Source organism: Onychostoma macrolepis, chromosome 09 (assembly GCF_012432095.1).
Source record: "Onychostoma macrolepis isolate SWU-2019 chromosome 09, ASM1243209v1, whole genome shotgun sequence".
NCBI classification, from domain to species: domain Eukaryota; kingdom Metazoa; phylum Chordata; class Actinopteri; order Cypriniformes; family Cyprinidae; genus Onychostoma; species Onychostoma macrolepis.
The window spans coordinates 13784027-13808626 of record NC_081163.1 but is presented as its reverse complement, the minus strand read 5'-3'; the positions used below and the strand labels follow the sequence as shown (position 1 = coordinate 13808626).

Below are 24600 nucleotides of genomic sequence, written 5' to 3'. Positions count from 1 at the left end.
GCATCTTTGACGTTCAATTAATTCAAATGGCATCTAAAAAGCATTGGCAATTCAATTCTGAACATACAGTTACAGCATCTAGATTTTCAGTAAATACTCCATTACATGATATATTAATGATTTTAAATGGAGACTGATAAATGACTACCCACTAACATTTTATAATTTTTAGAAAAAATATTCACTTTATTCATCATTTCAAACTTCATATTTCAACACAGACTGTGTCTACTTTAAATGACATAAGGAGTTGTCAAGCTTTTAACTGGTTCTCTTTTTTTAAACAACTGGTGAGTTTATCTTACTTGGCAAGTTAAGGTTTTCAAGATTGAGAAAATCATGGAGCTACATATAATTCACATTATCTTTTTTAAATACAGAGAGTGCCCTCTGCTGTATATTCACCAAAATACCATTTAACACTGTCAGGCAGATATATGTTTGATTAGTAATGTCTGTCGAGTCATTTCAGCAAATCACAACAAATCACAGCAAGAAATAGCCTAGTCTTTATCTTTTAAGCAGTCTGATACAGATCCTATATGACTGGCGAGCTCTATGCAATGAACCTGAAAATACTGATATATTGGTTGAACTTTCACTTCCCGCTGAGCTTTAGGACATCTCTCACCATAGCACCAATCCCATCAAAAATCAAGTGCAACTTTGTTTCACACATGAAAGCAGGTGTGGTCACCACCTTGTTCTTCTTGTCCACATGGGATTCGTGAGGGTCAAAGGTTAAGGGTAATTCAGACAAACACAAACATTTATCACAGAGAAGTAAAAGAGAAAAAGAAAAACTTTTCATTTCATAATTATATCTCATGATAATGATTTAGTATGTCTTCATTTATATTTATATCAAAATTATGACTATGACGTTAGTTAAATTTATAATTCTGACTTTTTAAGTGACTTAAGTGAGAAGAGAAGAGAAGAGAAGAGAAGAGAAGAGAAGAGAAGAGAAGAGAAGAGAAGAGAAGAGAAGAGAAGAGAAGAGAAGAGACTGTTCAGGTAGGATATGGTGACTTCTTTGACAGTATGTTTGGCTCCCAGTGCAGTGATGGCTTGAGTTGTACCAGCATATGGCCACTTCCCACCTTCTTCCTCCTCATGACCCACCGTCACATCCACACCAGGAAGAACTTTCGCAGCCAGCACTGGAGATATACAGCACAACCTGGTGACAAGAAGGCAAGTTGTTAGTCCTCTATATGAAAACATGTCCGTAAAATCTGATTTGATTAATGAACAAAATAAAAGACCCAAAATCATGGGTCTATATACATAGTAATATATAATAACTAACCCAATTGGCTTTCCTGCATTATGGAAGTTCTTTAAAACTCGCTCAACTTCCTTGTTCACCTTACAGTCCTTTCCATCAACAGCAAATGTTGACCTGATGATAGTAAAGATAGATAGCAAAGAAGATAAAATACGGATAACAGAAGTAAAGACTAAAACAGAAATGTTAGTGACACATTTAAATGTATCTAAAAGCAAAGAAGGTTAATCAAAAAGGTTTTAGTATTGGTTTTATCTTTTAATATTTTCTTCAAAAGACACAAGTCTGATTTATCACAATAATTCACATCACTCACAGGTTTTTAGCTGCACCAAAACCACCAGGAAAGATGACTGCATCATGATTACTGACATTCAGTTTTGCCAGGTCAGTGATGTTGCCCCTAGCGATACGTGCTGATTCTGATAAGACGTTCCTATATATATAAAAAAAAGTTGAGCAAGATGGATTATTAATATGTTCATGATTTTTCATAACACCTAAAATCATCAAGTACCAATACATTACAGAGTACAGTTTTGCAGAGGTATATAATGGACTGTTTTGACACTGTAATCATTCTGAAATCAGAATTTCCTAAAGAACACTTCACCTTGACTCATTCTCCACAGGCTGACCTTTGCCGTGGTCTATCACATGCATCTGAGACACATCTGGAGCAAACATCTGAGCCTCTGCACCTGCCCGACTTAGATGCACAAGGATTCTACATACACAAACATAGAGAAATACAAAGTATTCACACAAAATAAAAAAGGTTTAAGCAATAGCACACATATCTAGGTTTCACTGAGAAGAAAATTCTGAAATATGACATTGTTTTTAAAATTCTTAATATCAATAAATAGAAACTAACAAATCGCGTTTATATTTACAGTAGAGAACTCCTAAAGTCAAACATGCTGGAGCTGGTTCCTTGTTGGATGTATGTCCTTTATCAAGTTACAGGTTGTTGTGTACCCACTGAATGACTCAAGAAAGAAACTAGTATGGTACTCACGCTGATGCCTCATGGATTTCAGTGCCATCATATACACCACATCCTGACAACACCTAATAAAGTTACAGAGCAGGAAACAAACGCTATAAAAAACACCGGTTACATTGTTTCAATACATATTAAAATAATTATCAAACGGCTGTCTGGAATACTTAAAACTGATTGGTCAATTTAATGTCACCGTGTAACGTTACTCGAGTTGTTCGCTTTTCCTTCATACAAACGCAACTAGCGCCATCTTGCGTCTCGTTCAGTGATTAACCAAACAACCGTTACACGATAACTTCAGCTGTAATCTAATAACTGTAATTGCAGCGCTCCTCCTGATTACCTTGTCGGGGTTTATTTTGAGAAAATGACAGTCGGCTAGTGACTCTACATTATCTCGTACACGTAAAATGAAAATGTTACTGATTTTTACTGTTTAATGCAAATGAGCAGACTAAAATCAGGGGAACGTGACCCTAACGTTACCAAAACTGACAAACAACTACTTCCAATACATAGTCAAAACTAACCTAAAACAATCTCTAAAAGAAAAATTGAGAAATTGTTGATGAAACCTATTAATTTCACACAAGGCTGCTTTAAAATGGGACACTAAATATGTTTAGGTAATTTGACATACAGCGTCAATGACAGTCATGTGCAGCACCAGCATAAATAATGTTACTTACAACAGCGACTTTTGCGCCACTGCAGTGTGAAGACGCATGAAACTGAGCAGCAGCGGTATATCTGAGGAGCGCAGGACGCGACAGAGAGCGCAGCGCAAACATGGTGCGGAGGGACATGATGGAGGAGAGTGCGCTTAACAACCAGAGTCTTCTTCGGAGTCACTGACACATGGAAGAACATAGACTCATACCGCCACCTAACGTTTACTGTGCCAGTCTACATTGTGAATGTGGTGAACGATTAGTTTTATTTAATGACTACCACAACAACCTTTCACAGTTAGACATTTTTATTTTCAACAACAACTATAAAGAACAAAGCATTAACTCAACACTTCCCGGAACCAGTGCATTTTTACATATAAATGTCTCACATGAAAATTTGTGATATTAATATTCAAACAAATGTGACCTTTTCTCTACTAGTTACTATTACTGCAGTTATGTGACTCTTATATTAATATTAAATTAGAGATCATTAAATGAACAGTCAGGAATTCTTATATTATATTTTTATGAGTGTAAAACAGAGTGTGGGATAGTTTCCAGGACATGACATGTTAGTTGGGAATTTGCACCAACACGGTCTTAACTTCTGTGTGAGAAACATGTGAAAAATAACACCCTATTGCAATTCTGAGCTAAACTTCTGGGATGTCAAAAATACACAAATCTACATCAGAAGCTTAACAATTATGCAGAATGCACAAATTTGGACAGGACTTTCCCTGCACTCCTCAGGCGTCCCAGTCTCTCTTTCAGTTCTTTCCTTTTACGTGCAACAGTGCAATCTTCTTGGAGCAGGATTCCTGGATTATTCCTTCCAATCATGGCAAGCATTGCATTCTGAAGCTGAGAGATGTACTGGTCCAGCATGTGGTACTGGACTATCAGTGGAATTTGGTTAGCCATTCGGTCAGAGGTAATCTAGAAATACACACATTATATTTAAACTTGTGTCCAATTTACACCGTATAGACAGATACAGACCAACAGCGATGGTCACTAGATCACAGTAGGTCACTTCTCAGATTCAACATGTTCAACCATTTCAACAGACGCACTGGTCAGACAAAGCCATCCATACATTTTTGGTAAGCAAACATTATTTTACATGTTGCAACTGGTATGTGCAAAAAGCACAGGGGGTACGCAAAGATTAAATAAGAAAGGTTCCTAATTCTTTAGATACTGTATAGGGAGAGATGCATAAATGTTTCGAAATATTACCGTGAAATAGGCAGTGAGATGCTGCGCCATCTCGCGAACATCTGCACTGACGAACGCCCTATGCCCAAGAACTGTTTGGCTTTGTTTTTGTTTTACAGTTTCAAGCTGACTGCTGTAGAGATGGTCTTGAGAGTACACAATCCTCTCCATCTTAAACTGAGAATGTATTTTCCCCTCAGCTCTCAGAAAATGATCATCAAGAAAATCTTCAACTGGTTCTTTAGCAGCCCTTAACAGATGAGAGAAGGCCTTGAAATGAGAGCCAACAATGCGGTTTACACAGGAATGAATAATGTCTATAAATAAAAGAGAAAGAAAACAGAGCAGCCAATCATATAGGAGGTAAAACACACCATTTTAATTTTTTTTTGCTAGATTTTCTCCATCTTTTAGAAAGAAATTCATTGTTTATTTGAACATACACATGGTATGTAACTAACATACATAAATATTCAAGGCAAAATCAAAATGAGGACACTGAAAACTTGAAACACTGCCCTTTACCAGTGACGTCTTTGAGCAGTTTTAAAGCAGGCTCCTCTAGCTCCTCAATGTGTTTCTTGACAATGTTCTCAAAGGTTCTATAGCTCACAAATCCAGGAAGCTCCTTTCCTCTGCGAGTCCTAACATACTGCTCTACCTCATCTCTGAGGGTTTCCTCCGCTAGAGATAAAAGATGTAGGATACATAAGTAATCAAGAATGATACAACCACTAGCATATACTGTTGGACACCCCTGCACCACAGAGGGTTAAACCCAAAGGGCTCACACCAACATTTTGATACTGGACAGAATTGGCCTACATAAACTCAGGAAACAATATCACATGCTTGAAGGTTGACTGTAGATTCAAATTAACATTGGAGAGAAAACAAGACACATTCTGATTGCCCAAATCAACATCATTTAGTTTTAAATCAATGCTAAAACGGTACAATACACTATATAAATACTATATAATTTATGAGCTCACTCCTTATGGTTTTGTCATCCAGAACGCGCTTCCATGTAGCAAATTCCTTTCTGATTTTGGTGAAGACCCTCATATCTGAGTTTCTTAGATCTTCTTTACTCCTTCGAGGGCATCACTGAACTGGCTAATTTTCTGTAGAGCAAAAGAGTCATCAGGCTATGAGATTAAAGAAAAAGGTTACATAAAAATATATGGGGGACAACATGTAAATGTATTCAGATTTTTACTGTAATCAGAAAATTGCTCTTCTCTTGTTCATCAAAAGGAACTCCATCTCCCAGTGCTCTAAAATCCTCAGACGTCTTCTCTAATTTCATCTCAAGTTGTTTCTGCAACTCTGGCAGCATTTTCTAGGAAATTACACAAGTAATTGAAACATTAGAAAGCAAAGAAAAAAAAAACAATCTAGGATTCTGTATCCTATTCCGATTCTGTATACTTTATTCTTCTGTTTTAAGTTATTTTCTCTGTTCTGTTGCTGTGTGATTAAGTTCCAATTAAGTGGCTGAATACTATACTGTCACTATAACTTTTAGTTCATTTGTATCATTTTTCTGTTGCATTTGTCCTTTTATTTGTAATTTATGTTGAATTACTGACTGTTTCCTTGTCTTCAATAATTGTTTTTGGACTTTTTACTTGCATTAGTTAGCCTAGTATTACTCTCTGGTGTGGCATCAAAACTGGTATGGAGAATTGTAAAATTTCATTGTTATCAACAATTTGGAAATGGCAAAATATACTTGAAAATAAAACACTCATAAGATTGTAGTCATATAGCCCACTTCTAATCATGTTAATTAATCACAAAATAATTGTGTTTATAGTTTTTGCCATAATCAAGCAACCCTGCTCGGCATACATACAGTAATGTGTTCAACCAATTCTTTTGTGAGTCTTTCTGCAAGAACGGGTATTGTAGCTTTTCCTTCCTCTAGAAGAGACCTAAAGGTAATAGATACATTTGACAAGGAAGTTAAGGACTGCAACATAACAATCTGCATGCATTTGAATTTGTGGGTTATGTGAAACGTGTATATAAAATATACAGTGTGGCTATTGCGAAACAACAGCAACAACTTACAAAAAAGCCTGAAAAGTAGTTATACTAAATTATAAAATGAGATGAATGTCATGATGACCTCTATACTAGAATATATTTAACAAACATTTTGCCTACATAACACTATAGTTTTTCCTTCCACAGACATTCAATAGTTTGTGTTACAATTCTAAGAAGAAAGACTTGCCTGAAATGAGAATGTTCATCAAAAAAATGTCTTTCTTTTTCTAGAGCTTTGATCAGATCGAGCTTCTCATTGATGTCTTGTTGGCCTCGGCACTTCACAATCATGTAGCCCTTTTTCAGTTTTATTACTTGATTATTGACCGTTCTGACCACCGTCTCCTCCATGCCTTTATCCACTAAGTCTGGCTTAGTCAGAATACCTGAAGATGAAAACCTGTTTCATTAATTCACAAAGAAAGGTAAACTATACTATCAGAAAATACTTATTGACACATTCAGTGAGCAGCCTATCTAAAATGTTACCCAGGGTCCTTTGTCCAGTTGAATCAACTTTGAAGGCCATCTGCAGAGCCTCAGTGGTGGCGATGTCAATGTTCGCAGGCACCAAAACCAAGCTGATGGTCTCTTGTCTTTTAATGAACTTTTCAATGAGATCTTTTATCTGTTACAGCAAACCAAAATTACTGATGCTGAGGGGATACACTTTATTACTGAACAAAACAATATAAAGTTTTTTTTAATTTAATGACACATTATAAATGGCACAGTCCAAACTGTAATGTTATATGAAATTCTCATTACCATATTAAAACTAGTGCTGTCAAATGATTAACCGCATCCAAAATAAACATTTTTGTGTATGTAATATATGTGTGTGCACTGTGTACAATACACACACAATCAGTATATATTTTGAAACTATTTACATGTATACATTCATATTTATATTATATATAAATATATTTAATATACAAATATAACATTTTTCTTAAATATATACAAGCATGTGTGTGTATTTATATATACATAAAATATACACAGTGCACACACATATACTATGTAAACAAAAACTTTCATTCTGTATGCGATTAATCGAGATTAATCATTTGCCAGCACTAATTAGAACCCATAATTCCTGTTAGTATTTATGTTTACAGGTCTGTGTCTATGAAGCTGCTATCCAAAGTATTTGAATGCTGTAAACATTTCTGCACATTTCCATATACAAATTACGTAGTACTTGTTTCTCTATGTCTTTTGGCTGGTTTCCAGTGGCAACTCTAGCAATGCCTGGCAGGTCGATGAGTGTGAGGTCAGGAACGTCATTGGACTGGATCTCCAGAGTGATCATCTCATAACTGATCCCTTCACCCTGTCCAGCCAATGCTATCTGAGCTACAAAACAATACAATGTCACAATCAATGACATCCCATCAATGACAAAACAGTTAATTCAACCATTCTAAAGACCACCAGGGCATTAAAGGTCTCAAACTGTACAATAATACACTTCAATGTGGACTAATACATACCGTTTAAGACTGCATTCTCCATTTCTGCAGGTTGCTTCAGTTCCTTTATTTGATCCTTATATGAGAGCAATCCATGCCAGGTAGAATTCTTCGTAACCTTCTTCAGTTTCAGTACCAGAGGACATCAGGTTACAATACCTGTGTTTAATATAATAGATGGTCAGCTGCCTATTTGTAAAGACTTTCCTACAAATGTAAATTTCTATGATAAATAAGTGTAAAGGAATTCAAACACTTTTTAAGAACAGTACATACATCTGTAAATATAGACACACATTCATATAGAGAGATAGACACTGTAGATTACATATATATTTTATTTGTGAACTGATGTTCAGCTGTTGTTTTTAACTGTCAACTTGATTTTAGGATCATGAAGGCCTGATAAACACTGCAGATATGATGGCCACAGACACAGTGTGCTTTTATTCCTCACTAAAAACCCTCATGGATTGTGTTTTCAAGTAATCTCAGGTTTGATTTCGACATGACATGAACTCAGGAGAGGCAAAGGAACGAGACTGGGATAGCTGCAGGTCAGAGAAATGGGTGTGCAGAAAGGTATGGGAATGACAAAAAGTAGGAGGTGTGTCGAAAGGTTTCTCACTGGTGAAAGGAGCTTCTTGCTGGCAACTGAGTTGGCTAATCAGCATCTGTGCTTGAAGAAACTGTGTTATTGACCAAAGAAGCTTTAAGGAAAATGACAGCAGAGCCGCAGAGGTAAAACAAGTAGTCCAACACACTGACAAGGTTATAAGCACGGAGTTTAACATACTTTTGGTGCTTTGAGAGATGTGTGTGGTGTTTTTAACATGTTTACTAATTTGGAATATTTTCCAATAATTTGGAATGGCAATCATTTAGATTAAAATATTATTTTTGGACATTGAAATGTGAGTATATAATTGAAAACCTATATATTTAAATATTTCATATAAAAAATATTTAATGTATGATTGTACATTGTGAAATTTTCTAACCTTAGTCTTGTTATTTCACATTTAAAATGCTCACGCCATGTGTTTTCATCATTTTTCGCTCAAAATGTTTCAAGCACAACTTCTGATGTTTTTTTAAAAAAAGACGACAACATAATGAGCTATGATATTTCATTTATTAGAGTTTAAAGTCATTCCCCTGATATAACGTTATTGTGCTGTACTATGAAGACACTGTATGATACTGAGAGAGAGAGAGAGAGAGAGAGAGAGAGAGACGATGGATGAATTCATTTAGAAATGATCTAGATAGATAGATAGATAAAGAACAATGTGCTTTGTGTTTGTATTACCTGTTCCTCTAGGCAGGGCCACTCCAGACAGGGCTTCCAGCACTGAACTCTTTCCTGAGCTCTGGTCACCTATGACAGCAATAGTTGGCAGGTTCAGGTCTTTTTCAACACCTAAAGACCTGAGAGAGTCCACTAGGTCGATGCATGGACGCACCTTCTCTTCATAATGCTGGTTCAGACCACTGGTTGCATTTCCTCCATTTGAAGAAACGCGCGGAGACATGTCTGCAAAAAATATCTGCACATTACGCCTGAGAAGCAGTATTTCATTCATAGTTTTGAGTGTTAAACGTTTTATTCAAGCAATAGTGCAAGCAGGCTAGTTTAAAGCAGTGGTAAGCAATTTTTTCAACCGGGTATGCCATCTAATTTATTCATTTATCACCCTGGCAGGTGTCGAATTAAAAGTTGGGCTGTTGTCAGGAATAACCATGAGGTGGCAGTGCCTTCAGTTCCCATATGCTTACACACACAAGATTTGTCAAGCACGAGGGAAAAAATGGAACATTAAAAATCCTTCGAAATGTTCGATTTAATAAATTTGCTCAAACATGTTGCCAAATTACGTGTATCTTCAACGTAATTTACGTCTATAAATAAAAAAAGTGTAAGAATGTTTTAGTGGACTTTCTTTTAGATTTGTTTTACTCGTGAAAACAAAAATATACAGTCAGTATTTTTCTGTTTTATTTAGTCGAATTTTGTTATCAAGATCTGTCAACAGCAGCACATTTTACCGCTTAGGGCGGTGAGCGATTCACGGTCAGCTTTTCTTGGCATTGATTAAGGTTGGAAGCAGTATTGATCAATCAATCGACAAAATAAACGTTTTGCAGTCTTCCTAAAACTTGTCATATCTTTAAACTATTCATCCACACTATTGGATGACTTGAGTTACAAAAGGAAGTACAGGCCTACGCACTGGATTCATCGACTGCACGCTGCGTAGACGCAGACCGTGTTATAAACACTTAAATCTTAAATCACTTAATCTAAAAATCAACAATACGACAGGGATATTGGACATTCGGTGGTACATACAATGAAAACGGTATACTTAATCGAGAAAAGCTTTACCAGGATCGCTCGGAATGGTGTTTTCTAGTGCGAGCGGGAAGCGAAATGTTTATTTTAAAAATAAAAACTGATGATGAAGGTGAGTCCGACACCTCTTGCTTCGATCCTTCGATCAACTCCGTTCCACGTTGCTTGGTGACCCACAGCAAATGAACAATTTTGTATAAAAATATAACTAAGAAGATAATATTATTTTGGTAAATTAAATTAAATCCACAATAATCCATGTATAAATCATAAAACCTTGAATAGCAATTACGCAATTAGCTAATTTTTAGAAATCAGTTTGTAGCCAGCTGTTGAAATGGCACTACTATTGTCTGTAACTTTCACTATGATCCGAATAAAATAATTCCATTAGTCTACTGTAGCTTTATTATTATTATTTTAAAAAACAGTCTAAGACAGTAAGCAGCATAAAGAAAGCATCAGTTTTATTAACATTACAAGTACTTCCAAATAAACCTAAACCAGTGCATTCTTAGATATGAATGTCTTACATGAATACATTACAAATCAAAGGCAAATACAATATAAATCAAACCAGGAACAAATGTTTAACAGAACAGCATCATAACTGGAAATGATGACAAATGATTTATTATTACAATAATTTAATATAATTGTTAAAGTTGGAATCAAACAGAAATGATCAATTGTCCATATTGTGACAGGCTATTTTTGATTAAAACAGCTTTTCAAATAATAAGAAAATGTAAAAATATATTCACAGATGAACTGTTTTTACTATTAGACCAGTAACATGTAGGCTATTTAAAAGAATAAATAAATAAAATGGGTCAACTTTGATTTCCTTCTGACTTTAAACTAAAGGAACAGTATTCATATTAAAGGAGCGAGTTTAGAAAAACTAACTATAAATGAGGATTTTCCACCCACTCTGACGCTCCTTACAATTCTGAGCAAATGGACTCCGAAGCTTCTCGGACTGGTACAGCAACAACACACAATTATGCAGAATGCACGAATTTGGACAGGACTTTGCCTGCATTCTTCAGGCGCTCCAATCGCTCTTTTAGGTCTTTCCTTTTATTTGCAACACCAGAATCTTCTCGGAGCAGGTTTCCTGGATTGTTCCTTCCAATCATGGCAAGCATTGCATTCTGAAGCTGAGAGATGTACTGGTCCAGCATGTGGTACTGGACTATCAGTGGAATTTGGTTAGCCAGACGGTCACGGGTAATCTACAAATATAAATTACATTCAAATTCAAACACAAAACTACAACTTGCACAAAAGTCAGTATTTGTCACAACAAGACTTTGCCACAAATAATGTCCTTGCATCCAATGATGAACTCATTCTTTATTCTTTAAAGGTATACTGTGTTTATCTTTCAGCGTTCTTTTTTTCTCTACTATTCCACATAAATGTGAAGGGACAAGGAAATGTAAACATGACAAGAAGAATATTTTTGGAAGACAATTTGGAAACAATCTGTACTTTTTTTCAATTCTGTTAGGTGCCACTAGTGGCATAGTGATTACTTCACACTTTAACATTACTTCTAAGTTCAGTATATTATTGTATGAATTTAACAAACGATTACCGTGAAATAGGCAGTGAGATGCTGCGCCATCTCACGTACATCTGCACTGAGAAATGAAGGAAAATGTGATGCGAAGATTTTTTTTTTTACAGCTTCTAGCTGGTGACTGTAGAGAACATCTTGAGAGTAAACAATCTTCTCCATCTTGAATTGAGAACGTATTTTCTCTTCAGATTTCTGAAATTGCTCTTCGAGAAAATCTTCAATTGGATCTTTTGCTGCCCTCAACAGGTTAGAGAAGGCATTAAAATGAGAGTTAACGGTATGGTCCACACAGGTGTGAATGATGTCTGTAAATACAGGAGACAAGTAAACAGAAGAGTCAATCAGAGTAGGTGAAAAGCATCATTATACATGCATATTTTCCTTTGATTTTATGCATCCTCTTTTTGAAAGAAAGCTTTTATTTTTCTTGTACAGTAGTAGCAAATTATATTTATATACTGTACATTAAAATTGTAGGGAAAATATATAAATTGAGGGCACTGTAAACAATTAAACCATGCTCTCGGCCATCATCAAACTCTCACCAGTGACGTCTTTGAGCAGTTTTAAAGCAGGCTCCTCTAGCTCCTCAATGTGCTTCTTGACAATGTTCTCAAAGGTTCTATAGTTCACAAATCCAGGAAGCTCCTTTCCTCTGCGAGTCCTAACATACTCTTCTACCTCATCTCTGAGGGTTTCCTCCGCTAGAGAGAAAAGACAGAAAAAAATCATGAAGGATACAGTCATATACCTGCTACAAAAGAATATAATCCAAAGTGCATATACCAAAAAGAAAAAACATCAGTATACAATTTCATGACTTGTGGGTGGGGCCTCCAATATTTGCAGTACATCCCTGTATAAAGGAATTAGTGCTATAATGCTACATTCTTATTATAAACTCACTTTTAATGCTTTTGTCATCTAGGATTTGTTTCCATTTTCCAAATTCCTGCCTGCTTTTGGTGAAGACCCTCACGTCTGAGTTTTTTAGATCTTCCTCTGCTCTCTTTACTCCTTCAAGGGCATCATTGAACTGACGAATTTTCTGCAGAGCACAAAATGTAATGCGGTTATGAATTAAAAAAGGCACATAAAAGCATTGCTAAAAATAAGTGTGTGTGTGCAGGGGCGCAACTGCACATTTGCAGAGGGGTATGCAAGATCAGTGTTGGCGCCCCCCTGTATTCTAGTAGCCCCTAAGATAAAATCCAGCAGAAAAGTTTAAATATAGGCCTATTATTCAATGGCCTCAAAGTTATTCATATTTTTTGCACATTTTATATAAAATGAGAACACTGTAAGTAAAATTTACTTTAAAGAATGTCTGCATTTTTTTTTTTTTTCATTTTTCATTTTTACTGATAGAGATAATTCATGGAAAAGTGGCCATACTAAGTTGAAGAGTTCTGCCAATATTTCACCTGGCAGAAAAACAAATAGGCCTACTATTAAAATGAATGTCATGATTTCCACTATGACCACTAGATGGCAGCAGAAGATCATTTATTGTCTCATTTACCATTTCTACTTTGTAATATGGTTCTTTTCACAAGTTTTGCTAATGGAGTTATATTTAGACAAAAAAAATAAAATAGAAAAAATTATAGCATTTAAAAATCTCCTTTTTGTGAAAATTCAGCATTGTTTTGTATTGAAGTATGAAGTAGCAAGAGTTTTCAACTCATCAGATCTACTTGAATCACAGATGGCTTATTTTGAATTAAAACGGCAATTTTCAGTGATAGGTGGCTAGTTTGTATTGTTTACAGTCTTCTCAGTTTCTCTCAAATGTAAATCAAATGCACATTCACAAACATGTTTTTTTTTGTTGTATTTGTTTTTTTTTTTGAGCAATTGAGATACTCATAAATGAACTGATATTTGCCTTCTTAGGTAGTGGATGTTTTCATAGGGGTGGCCAGTCTGTGGTGGCACAGAAATCTTCATTATTTCAATATAGAAATGTAGCCTTTTTGACTACACTGGACTGTTTTAGTGCCTAAAACACAACTGAATACAATTAATTTGTACGTAAATTTAATTGAGAATTTGTGTAGTTGTGAATTAGATCAGGTAATTGAGTGAATATGACCATTTTTGTATTATTTTTGTATTACCTCCAGGTATTTATTTTAATAAAAGGGCTCACTATAGATTTATTGTTCAGTCAGCTTAGTTCTGGGTCTCAACACCCCAAAAGCTTGTCCTCCATCATTGCACAGGCCTATTCATGGATGAGACATGCAGATAGCTCAAAGTTTAGTCAACCTTCACTGAATTTTATATAATCAATGAACTCTGAAAAAATTGTTTAACACTATTAGTTGTCAAAATGAATTCATTGCAACAGTTTTGTCAAACCTAAATCGAGCTCTGTACAAAGGAAAATAAAAAAAGTTCCCCATCTGCAATAATGTGAAAAATGGCCCTATTGTGATCTCGAATTGCAGAATATTTCAGTACATGCATTTGAGAGACTTTCTTAAATGTGATGCATCATGTATACATGCATGCACAGTTTTGCAGCTTTAATTGCAATTTTGATAATTTCATGACTCAATTGACGATGTATGCTCGTATAGTTTCTTGTGCGGTTATTTATGATGAAGTGAGAGCGTGCGTCTCATATTCGCGTACAGTGAAGAGCTTGCGCCGTGAGCACAGTAAAACCTCTGACAGAACAGTTAAGTTTGTTTTACTGACATAACAACATCTCATCAGACCGCAGTTCACTGTTGTTCTACTGAAGCTCATTTGGCACCTGTACCTTTTCCGCGCCTGGTGCTGAGGGCAAGCTGAAGTGCGCGTCTGAAAAATCTCCCGTTTGTTGTGGTCGTACAGAGATACGGCGGTTCCGCATCTTAATAAGTTTATAATAAACACATTTTTGAACTCATTAAAACTGCAAAAAAACGTTGAATAAAAATGTTTCATTACATTATTTTTAACAACTAAGCTTTTGATTATTCATGACGTTTTATTAAATAAGATTTTCACATAATGATTTCGGCAAAATGGCGCCCCCCTCTGTGCGGAGCCCTTACTGCATATACTGCATACCCCGTTTTTGCACCACTGTGTGTGTGTATGTGTGTTTTCTTAACATAATGAAGTTATGAATTTTAAATTTAATTTAATTAAAAAAATTTTTACCATGATCAGAAAATTGCTCTGCTCATTTTCATCTAGAGGAACTCCATCTCCCAGTGCCTTAAGATCCTCAGATGTCTTCTGTAATTTCACATCCAGTTGATTCTGTAACTGAGGCAGCGTTTTCTAAAAGTAAAATACATGGAAATTTAATCTAGAAATTTGCGTCCTATTCTGACATCTATAAGCCTCGTTCAGACTGTCAGCCCAAATCCGATTTTTGTGCAAATCCGATTTAAATTCGATTTAAATAGTCTGAACGGCAACGAACTACATGAAATCCGATTTGTGCAAATCCGTTTCGAGCTACATTCGTATGTGGTTTGGAATCGCATTTCTGGAAATCCGTTTCAGTCTGAACGGTCAGATCGGATTTAATGTAGCTTTTTCACGTCCTCACGCCACCTAAAACATAAACACGTCAGACGTTTTTGCAGAAAACGTGCTGAACATCTTTGCAGAAACAAGGTTGTGTCGTTGCGAAGTGAAAGTCAAGCGGAAAAAAACTATATACTGCTAGTATACATACCTGTATACATATATGTATACATACATATGAAAGTAGCAGAGACCAACAAACAAAAAAAAACAAAAAAAGACCAACCACGATGGTAAGACAACATCTGTACAGCAAACTGTATTGCTGTTACTGTTGTTTTTAGCATAGTCATAACAACGCAACGGTATTACCATAGAAACCAATGCACATTCAGTAAAAACGAAAGAGCGCTTATGGACACACAAATCGGATACGAACAGTTGCGATTTGCTGTGTGGACAGTCAGTTATTCAAATCTGATTCCATCCGGATATGCACAAAATCGGATTTGGGCTGACAGTCTAAACGAAGCTTATGTTATTATTATACATTTTATATTGATTATTGTCATAGACTCTGTTCTGTGTCAATATTTTTGCTGTATGTCATGTAAGTTTGCATACGCACAGTGATGTGTTGAACCAATTCTTTTGTGAGTCTTTCTGCAAGAAGGGGTATTGTAGCTTGTCCATCCTCTAGAAGAGACCTAAAGGGAAAGAACGAATTTGAATAGTGACAAAGTAGTTGTTAGGACTACTGCAGAATTATGCATAGCTTATGTGAAACACTAACAATACTCACTATCACATTTATCTCTTGCCTACATATTATCACAAGACATTGTTTGTGATACACATTCTGAGAGAACTGACAGAATTGAGCAAATTCTCAAAACCAAATATGTTTTCTTGCCTGAAATGAGAATGTTCATCAAAAAAACATCTTTCTTTTTCTAGAGCTTTGATCAGATCGAGCTTCTCATTGATGTCTTGCTGGCCTCTGCACTTCACAATCATGTAGCCCTTCTTCAGTTGTATTACTTGATTATTGACTGTTTTGACCACCATCTCCTCCATGCCTTTGTCCACCAAGTCTGGCTTAGTCAGAATACCTGCAGGTATAAAGATTTGTATTATTTAAAGATGCAAACTCCTTTCCTTTCAGTGACAACTCACTTTGATATGTCACCTATTTGATTTACTTAGATCCAATGAGAAAGTGTTTTCATGGGGTGTGGGGGGGGGGTCTTACAATGGTACTTGTAATCTGACAAAAGGTAAAAAAAGACGGTTGGGGACGTTTGCATAAATTGTTTAGTCTTAAAAACGTTAATCTTTTTTTTCTTCTTCAAGACTGGTCACAACTTTTTTTAATTCAGTTATGAAAAAGTAGATTGATCTTATTTGAATTTGAAAAGTAAGACTGATTAGCCCTTAGCAACTGCTAGTTGGTCAAAGTTCTTAAGACACAGTCTTAACATGGTGGCTAATTTTATGCAACTGGCCCCTGGTTGTTTCAATAAGTTTTATTGCAAATATATGTGGCATTGTTTTGACTCCATATTATTTTCTTTACTCTTTACTTCAAAAACTATGAGGTCTGAGATGTGGGAACAGTGAAGAGAGAGGGCAAACATTTTGCGTTTTAGGTCAACATTGCTGTCTAATCAGCCAATATTGTCTTTAAAAGCCTGTATAGCACATCATCGTTTATAACATGGGATTTTTACCAAATATATTCAATCTTGATTTTTGTAAAATGTTGCAACAAGATGTTAAAAATGTTTTTTTGTGTGTGTGTCTGCGTGCGTGTGTGTGTGCATATGTGTGTGGAGAAATTACAGTTTTGGACATATAAGGTAATAAGGTAACTACAAATGAGCATAGAAAGCAAATATCTTTAAAAGAAATTCTGTGTGGAGCATGCCCCCGATCTGCGACCTTTTTCACCCTTACCTGTTTGCATCTCTGTTTATTGTATTATTATGTCACAAAGCAAGATAAAATATCAGACAATACTTATTGACATATTCAGTGAGCAGCCTATCTAAAATGTTACCCAGGGTCCTTTGTCCAGTTGAATCAACTTTGAAGGCCATCTGCAGAGCCTCAGTGGTGGCGATGTCAATGTTCGCAGGCACCACAACCAAGCTGATGGTCTCTTGTCTTTTAATGAACTTTTCAATGAGATCTTTTATCTGTTACAGCAAACCAAAATTACTGATGTTGAAGGGATAGACTTCATACCAGAGTCATATAAAATAAATACTTTTTGGTTTAAATTGTAATACACATTCTGATCATTACAAATAGCACAGTCCAAATCATACTATTATTTTAAATCCCCATTACGTAATACTGACATATAGCTCTCTTATTAATCATCTGCACCACATTGCCTAATTGTTAGTATTTATTATATTTACAAATTGTGACCTTGGACCACAAAATCAGTCTTAACTCGCTGGGGTATATTTGTAAGCAGTAGCCAAAAATACATTGTATGGGTCAATTTTTTTTTATGCCAAAAATCATTAGGATATTAAGTAAAGATCATGTTCCATGAAGATATTTTGTAAATTTCTTACCGTAAATGTATCAAAACTTAATATTTGATTAGTGATATGCATTGGAACTTCATTTAGACAACTTTAAAGGCGATTTTCTCAATATTTAGATTTTTTTGCACCCTCAGATTCCAGATTTTCAAATAGTTGTATCTCAGACAAATATTGTCCGATCCTAACAAACCATACATCATTGGAAAGCTTATTTATTCAGCTTTCAGATGATGTATAAATCTCAATTTTGAAAAATTGACACTTAAGACTGGTTTTGTCATCCAGGGTCACAATTTACTAAGTACCTTAACCATTTCTAAACATGTGCATATGCAAAACTGTATCTCACTTGTTTCTCTATGTCTTTTGGCTGGTTTCCAGTGGCAACTCTAGCAATGCCTGGCAAGTCGATGAGTGTGAGGTCAGGAACGTCATTGGACTGGATCTCCAGAGTGATCATCTCATGACTGATCCCTTCACCCTGTCCAGCCAATGCTATCTGTGCTACAAAACAATACAATGTCATAATCATCCCATCTATGACAAAACAGTTAATTCAACTATAATAAAATCTAGATGGCATTAAAGCCCTCAATAAACTGTATATTAATACACTTGAAAGTGGAATAACACAAACCATTTAAGACAGCATTTTCTACATCTGCTGGGTCTTTTAGTTTTTTTTTTTGGCCCTTATATGACAACAATCCTCGCCAGGTAGCATCCTTTGTAACCTTCATCAGTTTCAGCACTAGAGGACATCGTGTTACAATACCTGTTTAACATTAGATGGTCAGTTCAGATATATATAGTGAGACATGAGCGATACTGACAAGGAAGGAGGGGGAGGTATTTCTAGGTATTCTAGCCATTAGGGTTTATACCTGTTCCTCTAGGCAGGGCCACTCCAGACAGGGCTTCCAGCACTGAACTCTTTCCTGAGCTCTGGTCGCCTATGACAGCAATAGTTGGCAGGTTCAGGTCTTTTTCAACACCTAAAGACCTGAGAGAGTCCACTAGGTCGATGCATGGACGCACCTTCTCTTCATAATGCTGGTTCAGACCACTGGTTTTATTTCTCCCCTTTGAAGAACCAGATGCAGACATTTCTGAATTCTGTCTGCAAAATATGACCAAGAGCCAGAGTTTAATAACTATTTTAAAATAAAGTTCTTCTGAACATCTGGATTCATTATCAGCGGGAAAGAAATGAATAGAAGCAGGTTGTTTTACAAATGCTTAGATTTTGGTTTTATTAAATCTGAAACACTACAGTGTGGGGTCATTTTTTTTCTTTTTATGCTGCATTCATTGTTACTCTTTTGCATTTCTAATCTCACTCCAGGATCGCTCAGAGTGGTGTTTCTCAGTAAGTGCTACAAAGATGAGTATTTTGTATAACATTTGCAACTGCTTTTTATCACTTTATTAGGAGCACTACAATTATTAAAATGTGTAATTTTACTGAACGGACATTTAGAATTTTATTTTAAAATGCAAATTATTGAAAATCCAAATAAAGCTCTGTAAACACTTGCATTTTTACAACACATACTGTTTATGTGTCCCATCGGGTAATGAAGAGTTCTACACTCTACAGTCTTCACACCCACTTGAACACTTGGGCTAAACACAAGAAATATACGTCATGTAAGTAGACAAGTGGTCAAGTGCAAAGACTGCAAGTGTGGGCATTTAGACAGTCCCAAATCTTTGAGCTGATTCTGCACAGCTTCTCCAGAGCGGCTGCATGAGCTGACATAGCTATTTCACGATTGGACTATTCACATATATTTTTGTTTGTTGTTGTTTTTTGGACGACTTTAATTCCATTGCTCACAAATACAGCAACAATTCATTTAATTTGATGTAATCTTAATCCTATATTGTGTCACATTTATCAAAATTGAAGTGATAAAAAATATAGATCCCACTTTATTGGTATTTTAATAATATTGGATAATGTTAAACGCTGTATTAAACCGACATAAATGAATGAATGAAGTGTTTGTTGCTTCGTGAAAACATCTGAAATGTCTATGTATCTGACACATGTTACTTCTACTCCACTTCTGTAAGAAAGTACTAGCAGCCTATCTTTTAAAAAGGTACTATAGCTAAACAATAAGCAGCTAAAGAATAAGCAGTAGCTGGCTACTAGTAGGCCTACTTAATGGAAAAGATAGTATCTAAAAAATAAGTAGGCTACTAGTAGCATGAAAACACTAGTACGGTTTATAGATTAAATGTTAAAACGACTTGCCATAGGCTAAATCTTGTTAATGCGATTTTGCTGCAGCAATATGCCGTGCTACATTCATTTTAAATTATTGTTATAAATTATTATAAATTAATTTAACATGAACGTGCTCAGCGTGAAAGAGAAACTTTTTTTAAATTATCCTTAAAACTTTCAGATGGGTTTTGTAATTCAGTCTAAATTCTCTACATCAGAGAGAAGGAAGCATACTCACTCAGTTCAGCTACTGCACCGCTGTGAGATGCGCTGAAATGCTGGCCGTGTTATAGACTATACGTTTCTGTTTCATTTCATTTGAAACTGCAGAACGTCCAGAGAATGTTCACACCCTTCTCACTTAAGTTTCGGTTTACTTGATCCTTTTAAGCCGTTCATGTGGAGCAGAAAATGTTGTTATTACAACCCAGACAGCAGTTGACTCTGTGCCGGATCCGTTTTCAAACCGGCAAACCCGTATTACAGTCACATCCGTTTCAGTGCTGTAACACGGATCCAGCCCGGGCCCGGTTTCAGTGGGCGGGAACTACTGTCGCAGAGCAGATCCGGGCCGCGTCCGAAACGAGCGCGTGTTTATCTGCAGTCAGAGGCAGGGCCGTAGCTAGTGGGGTGAAAGGTAGTGACAATTCTAGGGGCCCCCAACCGCCCAGGGGGCCCCACAAAATCCAGGAATTATACTATATAGGCCCATGTTCTGTGAATAATTCTAATATTTTATTAGTTGTATAACTGAGATATTATGAAAACCACAAAAAAGCATGCAATTTGGTTAAATAAATCCAGATCTTGAACAAGACGACCAATCAGAGTTGAGATGTCAGATGAAGTTAGCGATGTACATTAGTGATGGGAAGTTCGGATCATTTTACTGACTCGACCTTTGAGTCTCATTCAGCAAAATGAACTAATCTTTTTTCGAGTCATTTCGTTCATTTCGTTCATTTTAGCAAAATATAATTAAAATGTTACATGCTACTTCCCTAACACATCTACTACTTATGCAAACGTTGATCACACTACACGCAATACAAAACTAATGCTATAAGAAACATAAAAGATTCATTCATTGTTTACCTGGGTCTGTCTATTATTAGCTCACCTCTTATCTGACAAGTCTTCAGGTTTGAGTCGTTCGTTCATCACGTGACAGCCTCATAAGCTAAACCCAGGGGCGTAAATTTCATTTAACGGTAGGTGGGGACAATAAACATAAAATTTCTCAAGAGCAATTTTTGAAGGGGACACAAATAATACAGCCAAAATTGTACTTGGCTGTGTACACAGCATAGAGACCGTGTTTAAATATGAGTTTGGTTCATATGGTTCACCACACGGTCATATTATAATTATTATTTTGCGTCATCCATGGTATTTTAGGTTTCGTCTGAAACCGAGTATGTCTCTTTAGATATTCAACCGCATTAAGCCCATACTGAGCAAAACCCAACACATCGGTAGGTCTACAATATTAGCCTAATATCAGTTCACACACAGGCTTATCGCCGTGTTAGTTGTAGCGGGTGACAAGCTATGGTATTAAGCTTGTTAACCTTATAATCGCTCATAGAAAAAACATGGGATATCATAATTGTTTTGTCATGACTAATTTATTAATGATCCAGCATCATCTGTATTAAAGATAAATAATCATTTCACCCGATGTTTAAAGAGAATAAAATAGCCTCGACAGCCTAAGTTACTTACACATAACTAACTGTTACTGAGGAACTTGCTCTCTCCCACCGGAGTGACCGGACTAGTGCGTGTGTATCGGTAAAAGAGGAAAGCAGGCAGTGGACCAAACCACTGTGAGGAAAGGGTGGGGGGAATCAAAATATTTCTGAATTTAAAACGTTTTTTTTTTGCGTTTATTTTGTTTTATTACTCACACAGTTATTTTAAGTACATGTCCATTATATTATTTTTAATACAGAGTAGCTTGTAATGATATTTTTAGGGGGGACAACCCTCAGATGGGGGGGTCCTGTCCCCCCCGTCCCCCCCGGGATTTACGTCTATGGCTAAACCTATGCAGTCAGAGCCGGAAAGAGAATTGATTAGTTCATCTCTCGAGTCTTTCGAGTCGGTCGTTCTTTTGTCAAGTGATGTGACAACATTGGACACATAAATTAGTTAATTTACATGCTTCCTTACAAACGGGTGCATAGTTATTATTATTATTATTATTATTATTATTTACTCTTACAGTTACTGCATAGGTTACGCTTATGGGGCTGTCACGTGATGAACGAACGACTCAAATCCGAAGACTCAAAACAGGTGAACTAATTCAGTGCAGAACCTATAGGATGTTGCGCATGCGTGACTGAACGAATCACTCTCCAAGATGACTCGTTCTTCCCGAGTCACATTAAAGATTTGTTCAAAAAGAACGAATCGTTCAAGAACGACTCTAATGTACATGCTGACTGACAATGTCGGGGAAAAGAAAATCAGGTTACCATTGTATTTGTTAGGATTTATTATTATTATTATTATTATTCCGCGCTAAAACTGATCGTGCAGCCCAAATCGTAAGAGTTAGAGAGCTGAAACTTGGTCAGATGGTAGTAGTCTGGCTCGCTATTCAGGCGCAAAGGCATTAGGCATTAGCTTCAGTAAAAAAACCTTTATATGCATTTATTTGCTAACTGTTTTGTTATTTTGTAAGAAACACCTATTAGGATATATGTGGGCCTCCATGCTTGAATATTGTACAGTATATGATATGTGTGTGTGGGGGGGGCCCACATCAATATTTTTTCAGGGGGCCCCCAATCCTCTAGCTACGGCCCTGGTCAGAGGTGTCAAGTAACGAAGTACAAATATTTAGTTACCTTACTTAAGTAGAAATTTTGGGTATCTATACTTTACTGGAGTAATTATTTTTCAGCCGACTTTTTACTTCTACTCCTTACATTTTCACGCAATTATCTGTACTTTCTACTCCTTACATTCTAAAAATAGCCTCGTTACTCCTATTTCATTTCAGCTTGTTTTCATTCCGGCTTGTCATCGTTCAAAAAAAAAAAAAACCTATCCAGATGAATCGCGCCATCCGGATAGAGTGAATTTGATTGTGGTTGGATGAGAAGTATAAACATATACCATTCCGACACCCTGTTGGTTTGTACGCGATCCATCGCACCTGCACATGACGCAAATCACGTCACACTCCAGCAAGGACCCAGTGTTGGGGTCGTTACTCAAAAAAGATTATTTCTTAAAAGTTATTATTTCTCCACTACTGGCTCATTTATCAAACGGGTGCTTTCTCTTCGTCCTCCGCAAATTAAGCTACAGTAAGTAGTTCGGTAGAGAGACGTTTGAATAAATTAGCGTTTGCGATTGACAATGTTGTGATAAGTAGGCTATACTAACTTTGTGACTCGTTACCCCCAACACTGGACATAGCAGACGTATGTAGCCAAGTACGAAGATGTCCGTGGCAGAGACTCAAGAACAGAACTCGAGCGAAATGTAACTGATGTAGATTACCCTGTTGTTGTACATACAGCATTGAGTCCAAAGAGTTTGTTACATCTTCTAGTTAAACATTGTTACCATTAGCTATAGAATTGAGCATAGTACAAACCAGGAAGGTATCAGGATTGAGTTTATTAATCACTTGGATTAATCATTAATTTTGACAGCACTAATGTTTATTGTATATAGACAGGGGTGGCACATAAGTGGTCCGCATGCGCGACCAAAATTAAAAATGCGCTGCGTAAATAAGTTCTGACAGCGCATTTGCGTACCGACATGGTTGACAGCTGTTAATGCACAATTATCATTTCAGATCGACAAACTGTACTGTATAAGATTTCTATTCAAACTGAAAGCATAATCTAGGCTACCTGCTGCCGTTTTAAAAGCAAAACTGTTTGTGACATTTCATACACTGACGCAATTCCATCAGCAGCTCTAAACCCGGAAGCGCATAATACTTACTTGCCGGCTCGCTGATTTTACGTTTGAAAATGATGAAAATTAAAATTAAAATAATGATAACAATACAAATATTAACATTTTATTTTTAAGTTTACTATGAAATAATTGCATTTGTATTATCACACTTGATTATTTAGTTCATTTTTTTTTTAGTTAGTTAATTTATATATATATAAAAACAAAAAAAATTAATGAAGTGCAATAATATTATTATCACTATTATAAATTTTTTTTTTTATAGTTATAGTTTATGGGTCACACTACATGCCATGGCCTGTGTGAGGACCAAACCAAATCTCCAGGTTCTCATATGAGAACCAGGCTGAAAAACTTATGTTCACCCCTGTATATAGACAACCATACAAGGGTAATTGTTACTAAGCCTGCCCTGGGTACAGCAATTTTCTTGTCCGTTGCCCTCACAGATTCCTGCAGCTAAGCTTGGGTGTACATTTACATTCCAATAAAGGTTAATGATGACATTCCTCTGAAGTTTGACTTTTTGCACCATTACAATACTTATAGGCAACTAGTCATCATATCTTCCGCTCCATGAAACACGTTAATGCTCAGTAGTACACATATATGGTTCTTTAATGTATTTGCATTGTACTAAAATGCGTTAATTTTTAATGGGCATATATGCGGCTGAAACAGGTAGCCTACTGCAACCCAAATT

The 24600-nt window shown here is 36.1% G+C and overlaps 3 protein-coding genes across 5 annotated transcripts; all 3 read right to left on the bottom strand.

Moving 5' to 3' along the window:
- Window positions 1-161: 161 nt before the first annotated feature.
- On the bottom strand, window positions 162-3178 carry gatd3 (glutamine amidotransferase class 1 domain containing 3). Of its 2 annotated transcripts, XM_058786658.1 has the most exons (7): window positions 2990-3173; window positions 2313-2365; window positions 1905-2018; window positions 1608-1727; window positions 1313-1405; window positions 1028-1183; window positions 162-728 (listed from the first exon to the last, which is right to left on the bottom strand). In XM_058786658.1, the coding sequence occupies exons 1-7, from the start codon at window positions 3104-3106 to the stop codon at window positions 599-601; spliced, it is 783 nt and encodes a 260-aa protein (XP_058642641.1). In that variant the 5' UTR covers window positions 3107-3173; the 3' UTR covers window positions 162-598. The 2 variants fall into 2 exon arrangements, with proteins under 2 accessions (XP_058642641.1, XP_058642640.1); XM_058786657.1 differs by lacking the exon at window positions 162-728 and having other exon boundaries at window positions 880-1183; window positions 2990-3178.
- A 73-nt stretch (window positions 3179-3251) lies between these two features.
- On the bottom strand, window positions 3252-9866 carry LOC131546769 (interferon-induced GTP-binding protein Mx-like). Its single transcript, XM_058786654.1, is given in 13 exon segments — window positions 3252-3916; window positions 4220-4515; window positions 4724-4882; window positions 5194-5283; window positions 5286-5325; window positions 5421-5543; window positions 6060-6138; window positions 6444-6642; window positions 6746-6884; window positions 7464-7618; window positions 7756-7893; window positions 9047-9271; window positions 9784-9866. Coding segments are annotated over 13 exon segments (1920 nt in total). The 5' UTR covers window positions 9827-9866; the 3' UTR covers window positions 3252-3682.
- A 674-nt stretch (window positions 9867-10540) lies between these two features.
- On the bottom strand, window positions 10541-20522 carry mxe (myxovirus (influenza virus) resistance E). Of its 2 annotated transcripts, XM_058786655.1 has the most exons (12): window positions 20185-20522; window positions 18595-18830; window positions 18348-18485; window positions 18060-18214; window positions 17209-17347; window positions 16063-16261; window positions 15778-15856; window positions 14835-14957; window positions 12585-12726; window positions 12224-12382; window positions 11694-11983; window positions 10541-11328 (listed from the first exon to the last, which is right to left on the bottom strand). In XM_058786655.1, the coding sequence occupies exons 2-12, from the start codon at window positions 18815-18817 to the stop codon at window positions 11095-11097; spliced, it is 1881 nt and encodes a 626-aa protein (XP_058642638.1). In that variant the 5' UTR covers window positions 18818-18830; window positions 20185-20522; the 3' UTR covers window positions 10541-11094. The 2 variants fall into 2 exon arrangements, with proteins under 2 accessions (XP_058642638.1, XP_058642639.1); XM_058786656.1 differs by lacking the exons at window positions 18595-18830; window positions 20185-20522 and having other exon boundaries at window positions 18060-18209; window positions 18348-18486.
- Window positions 20523-24600: the final 4078 nt, after the last annotated feature.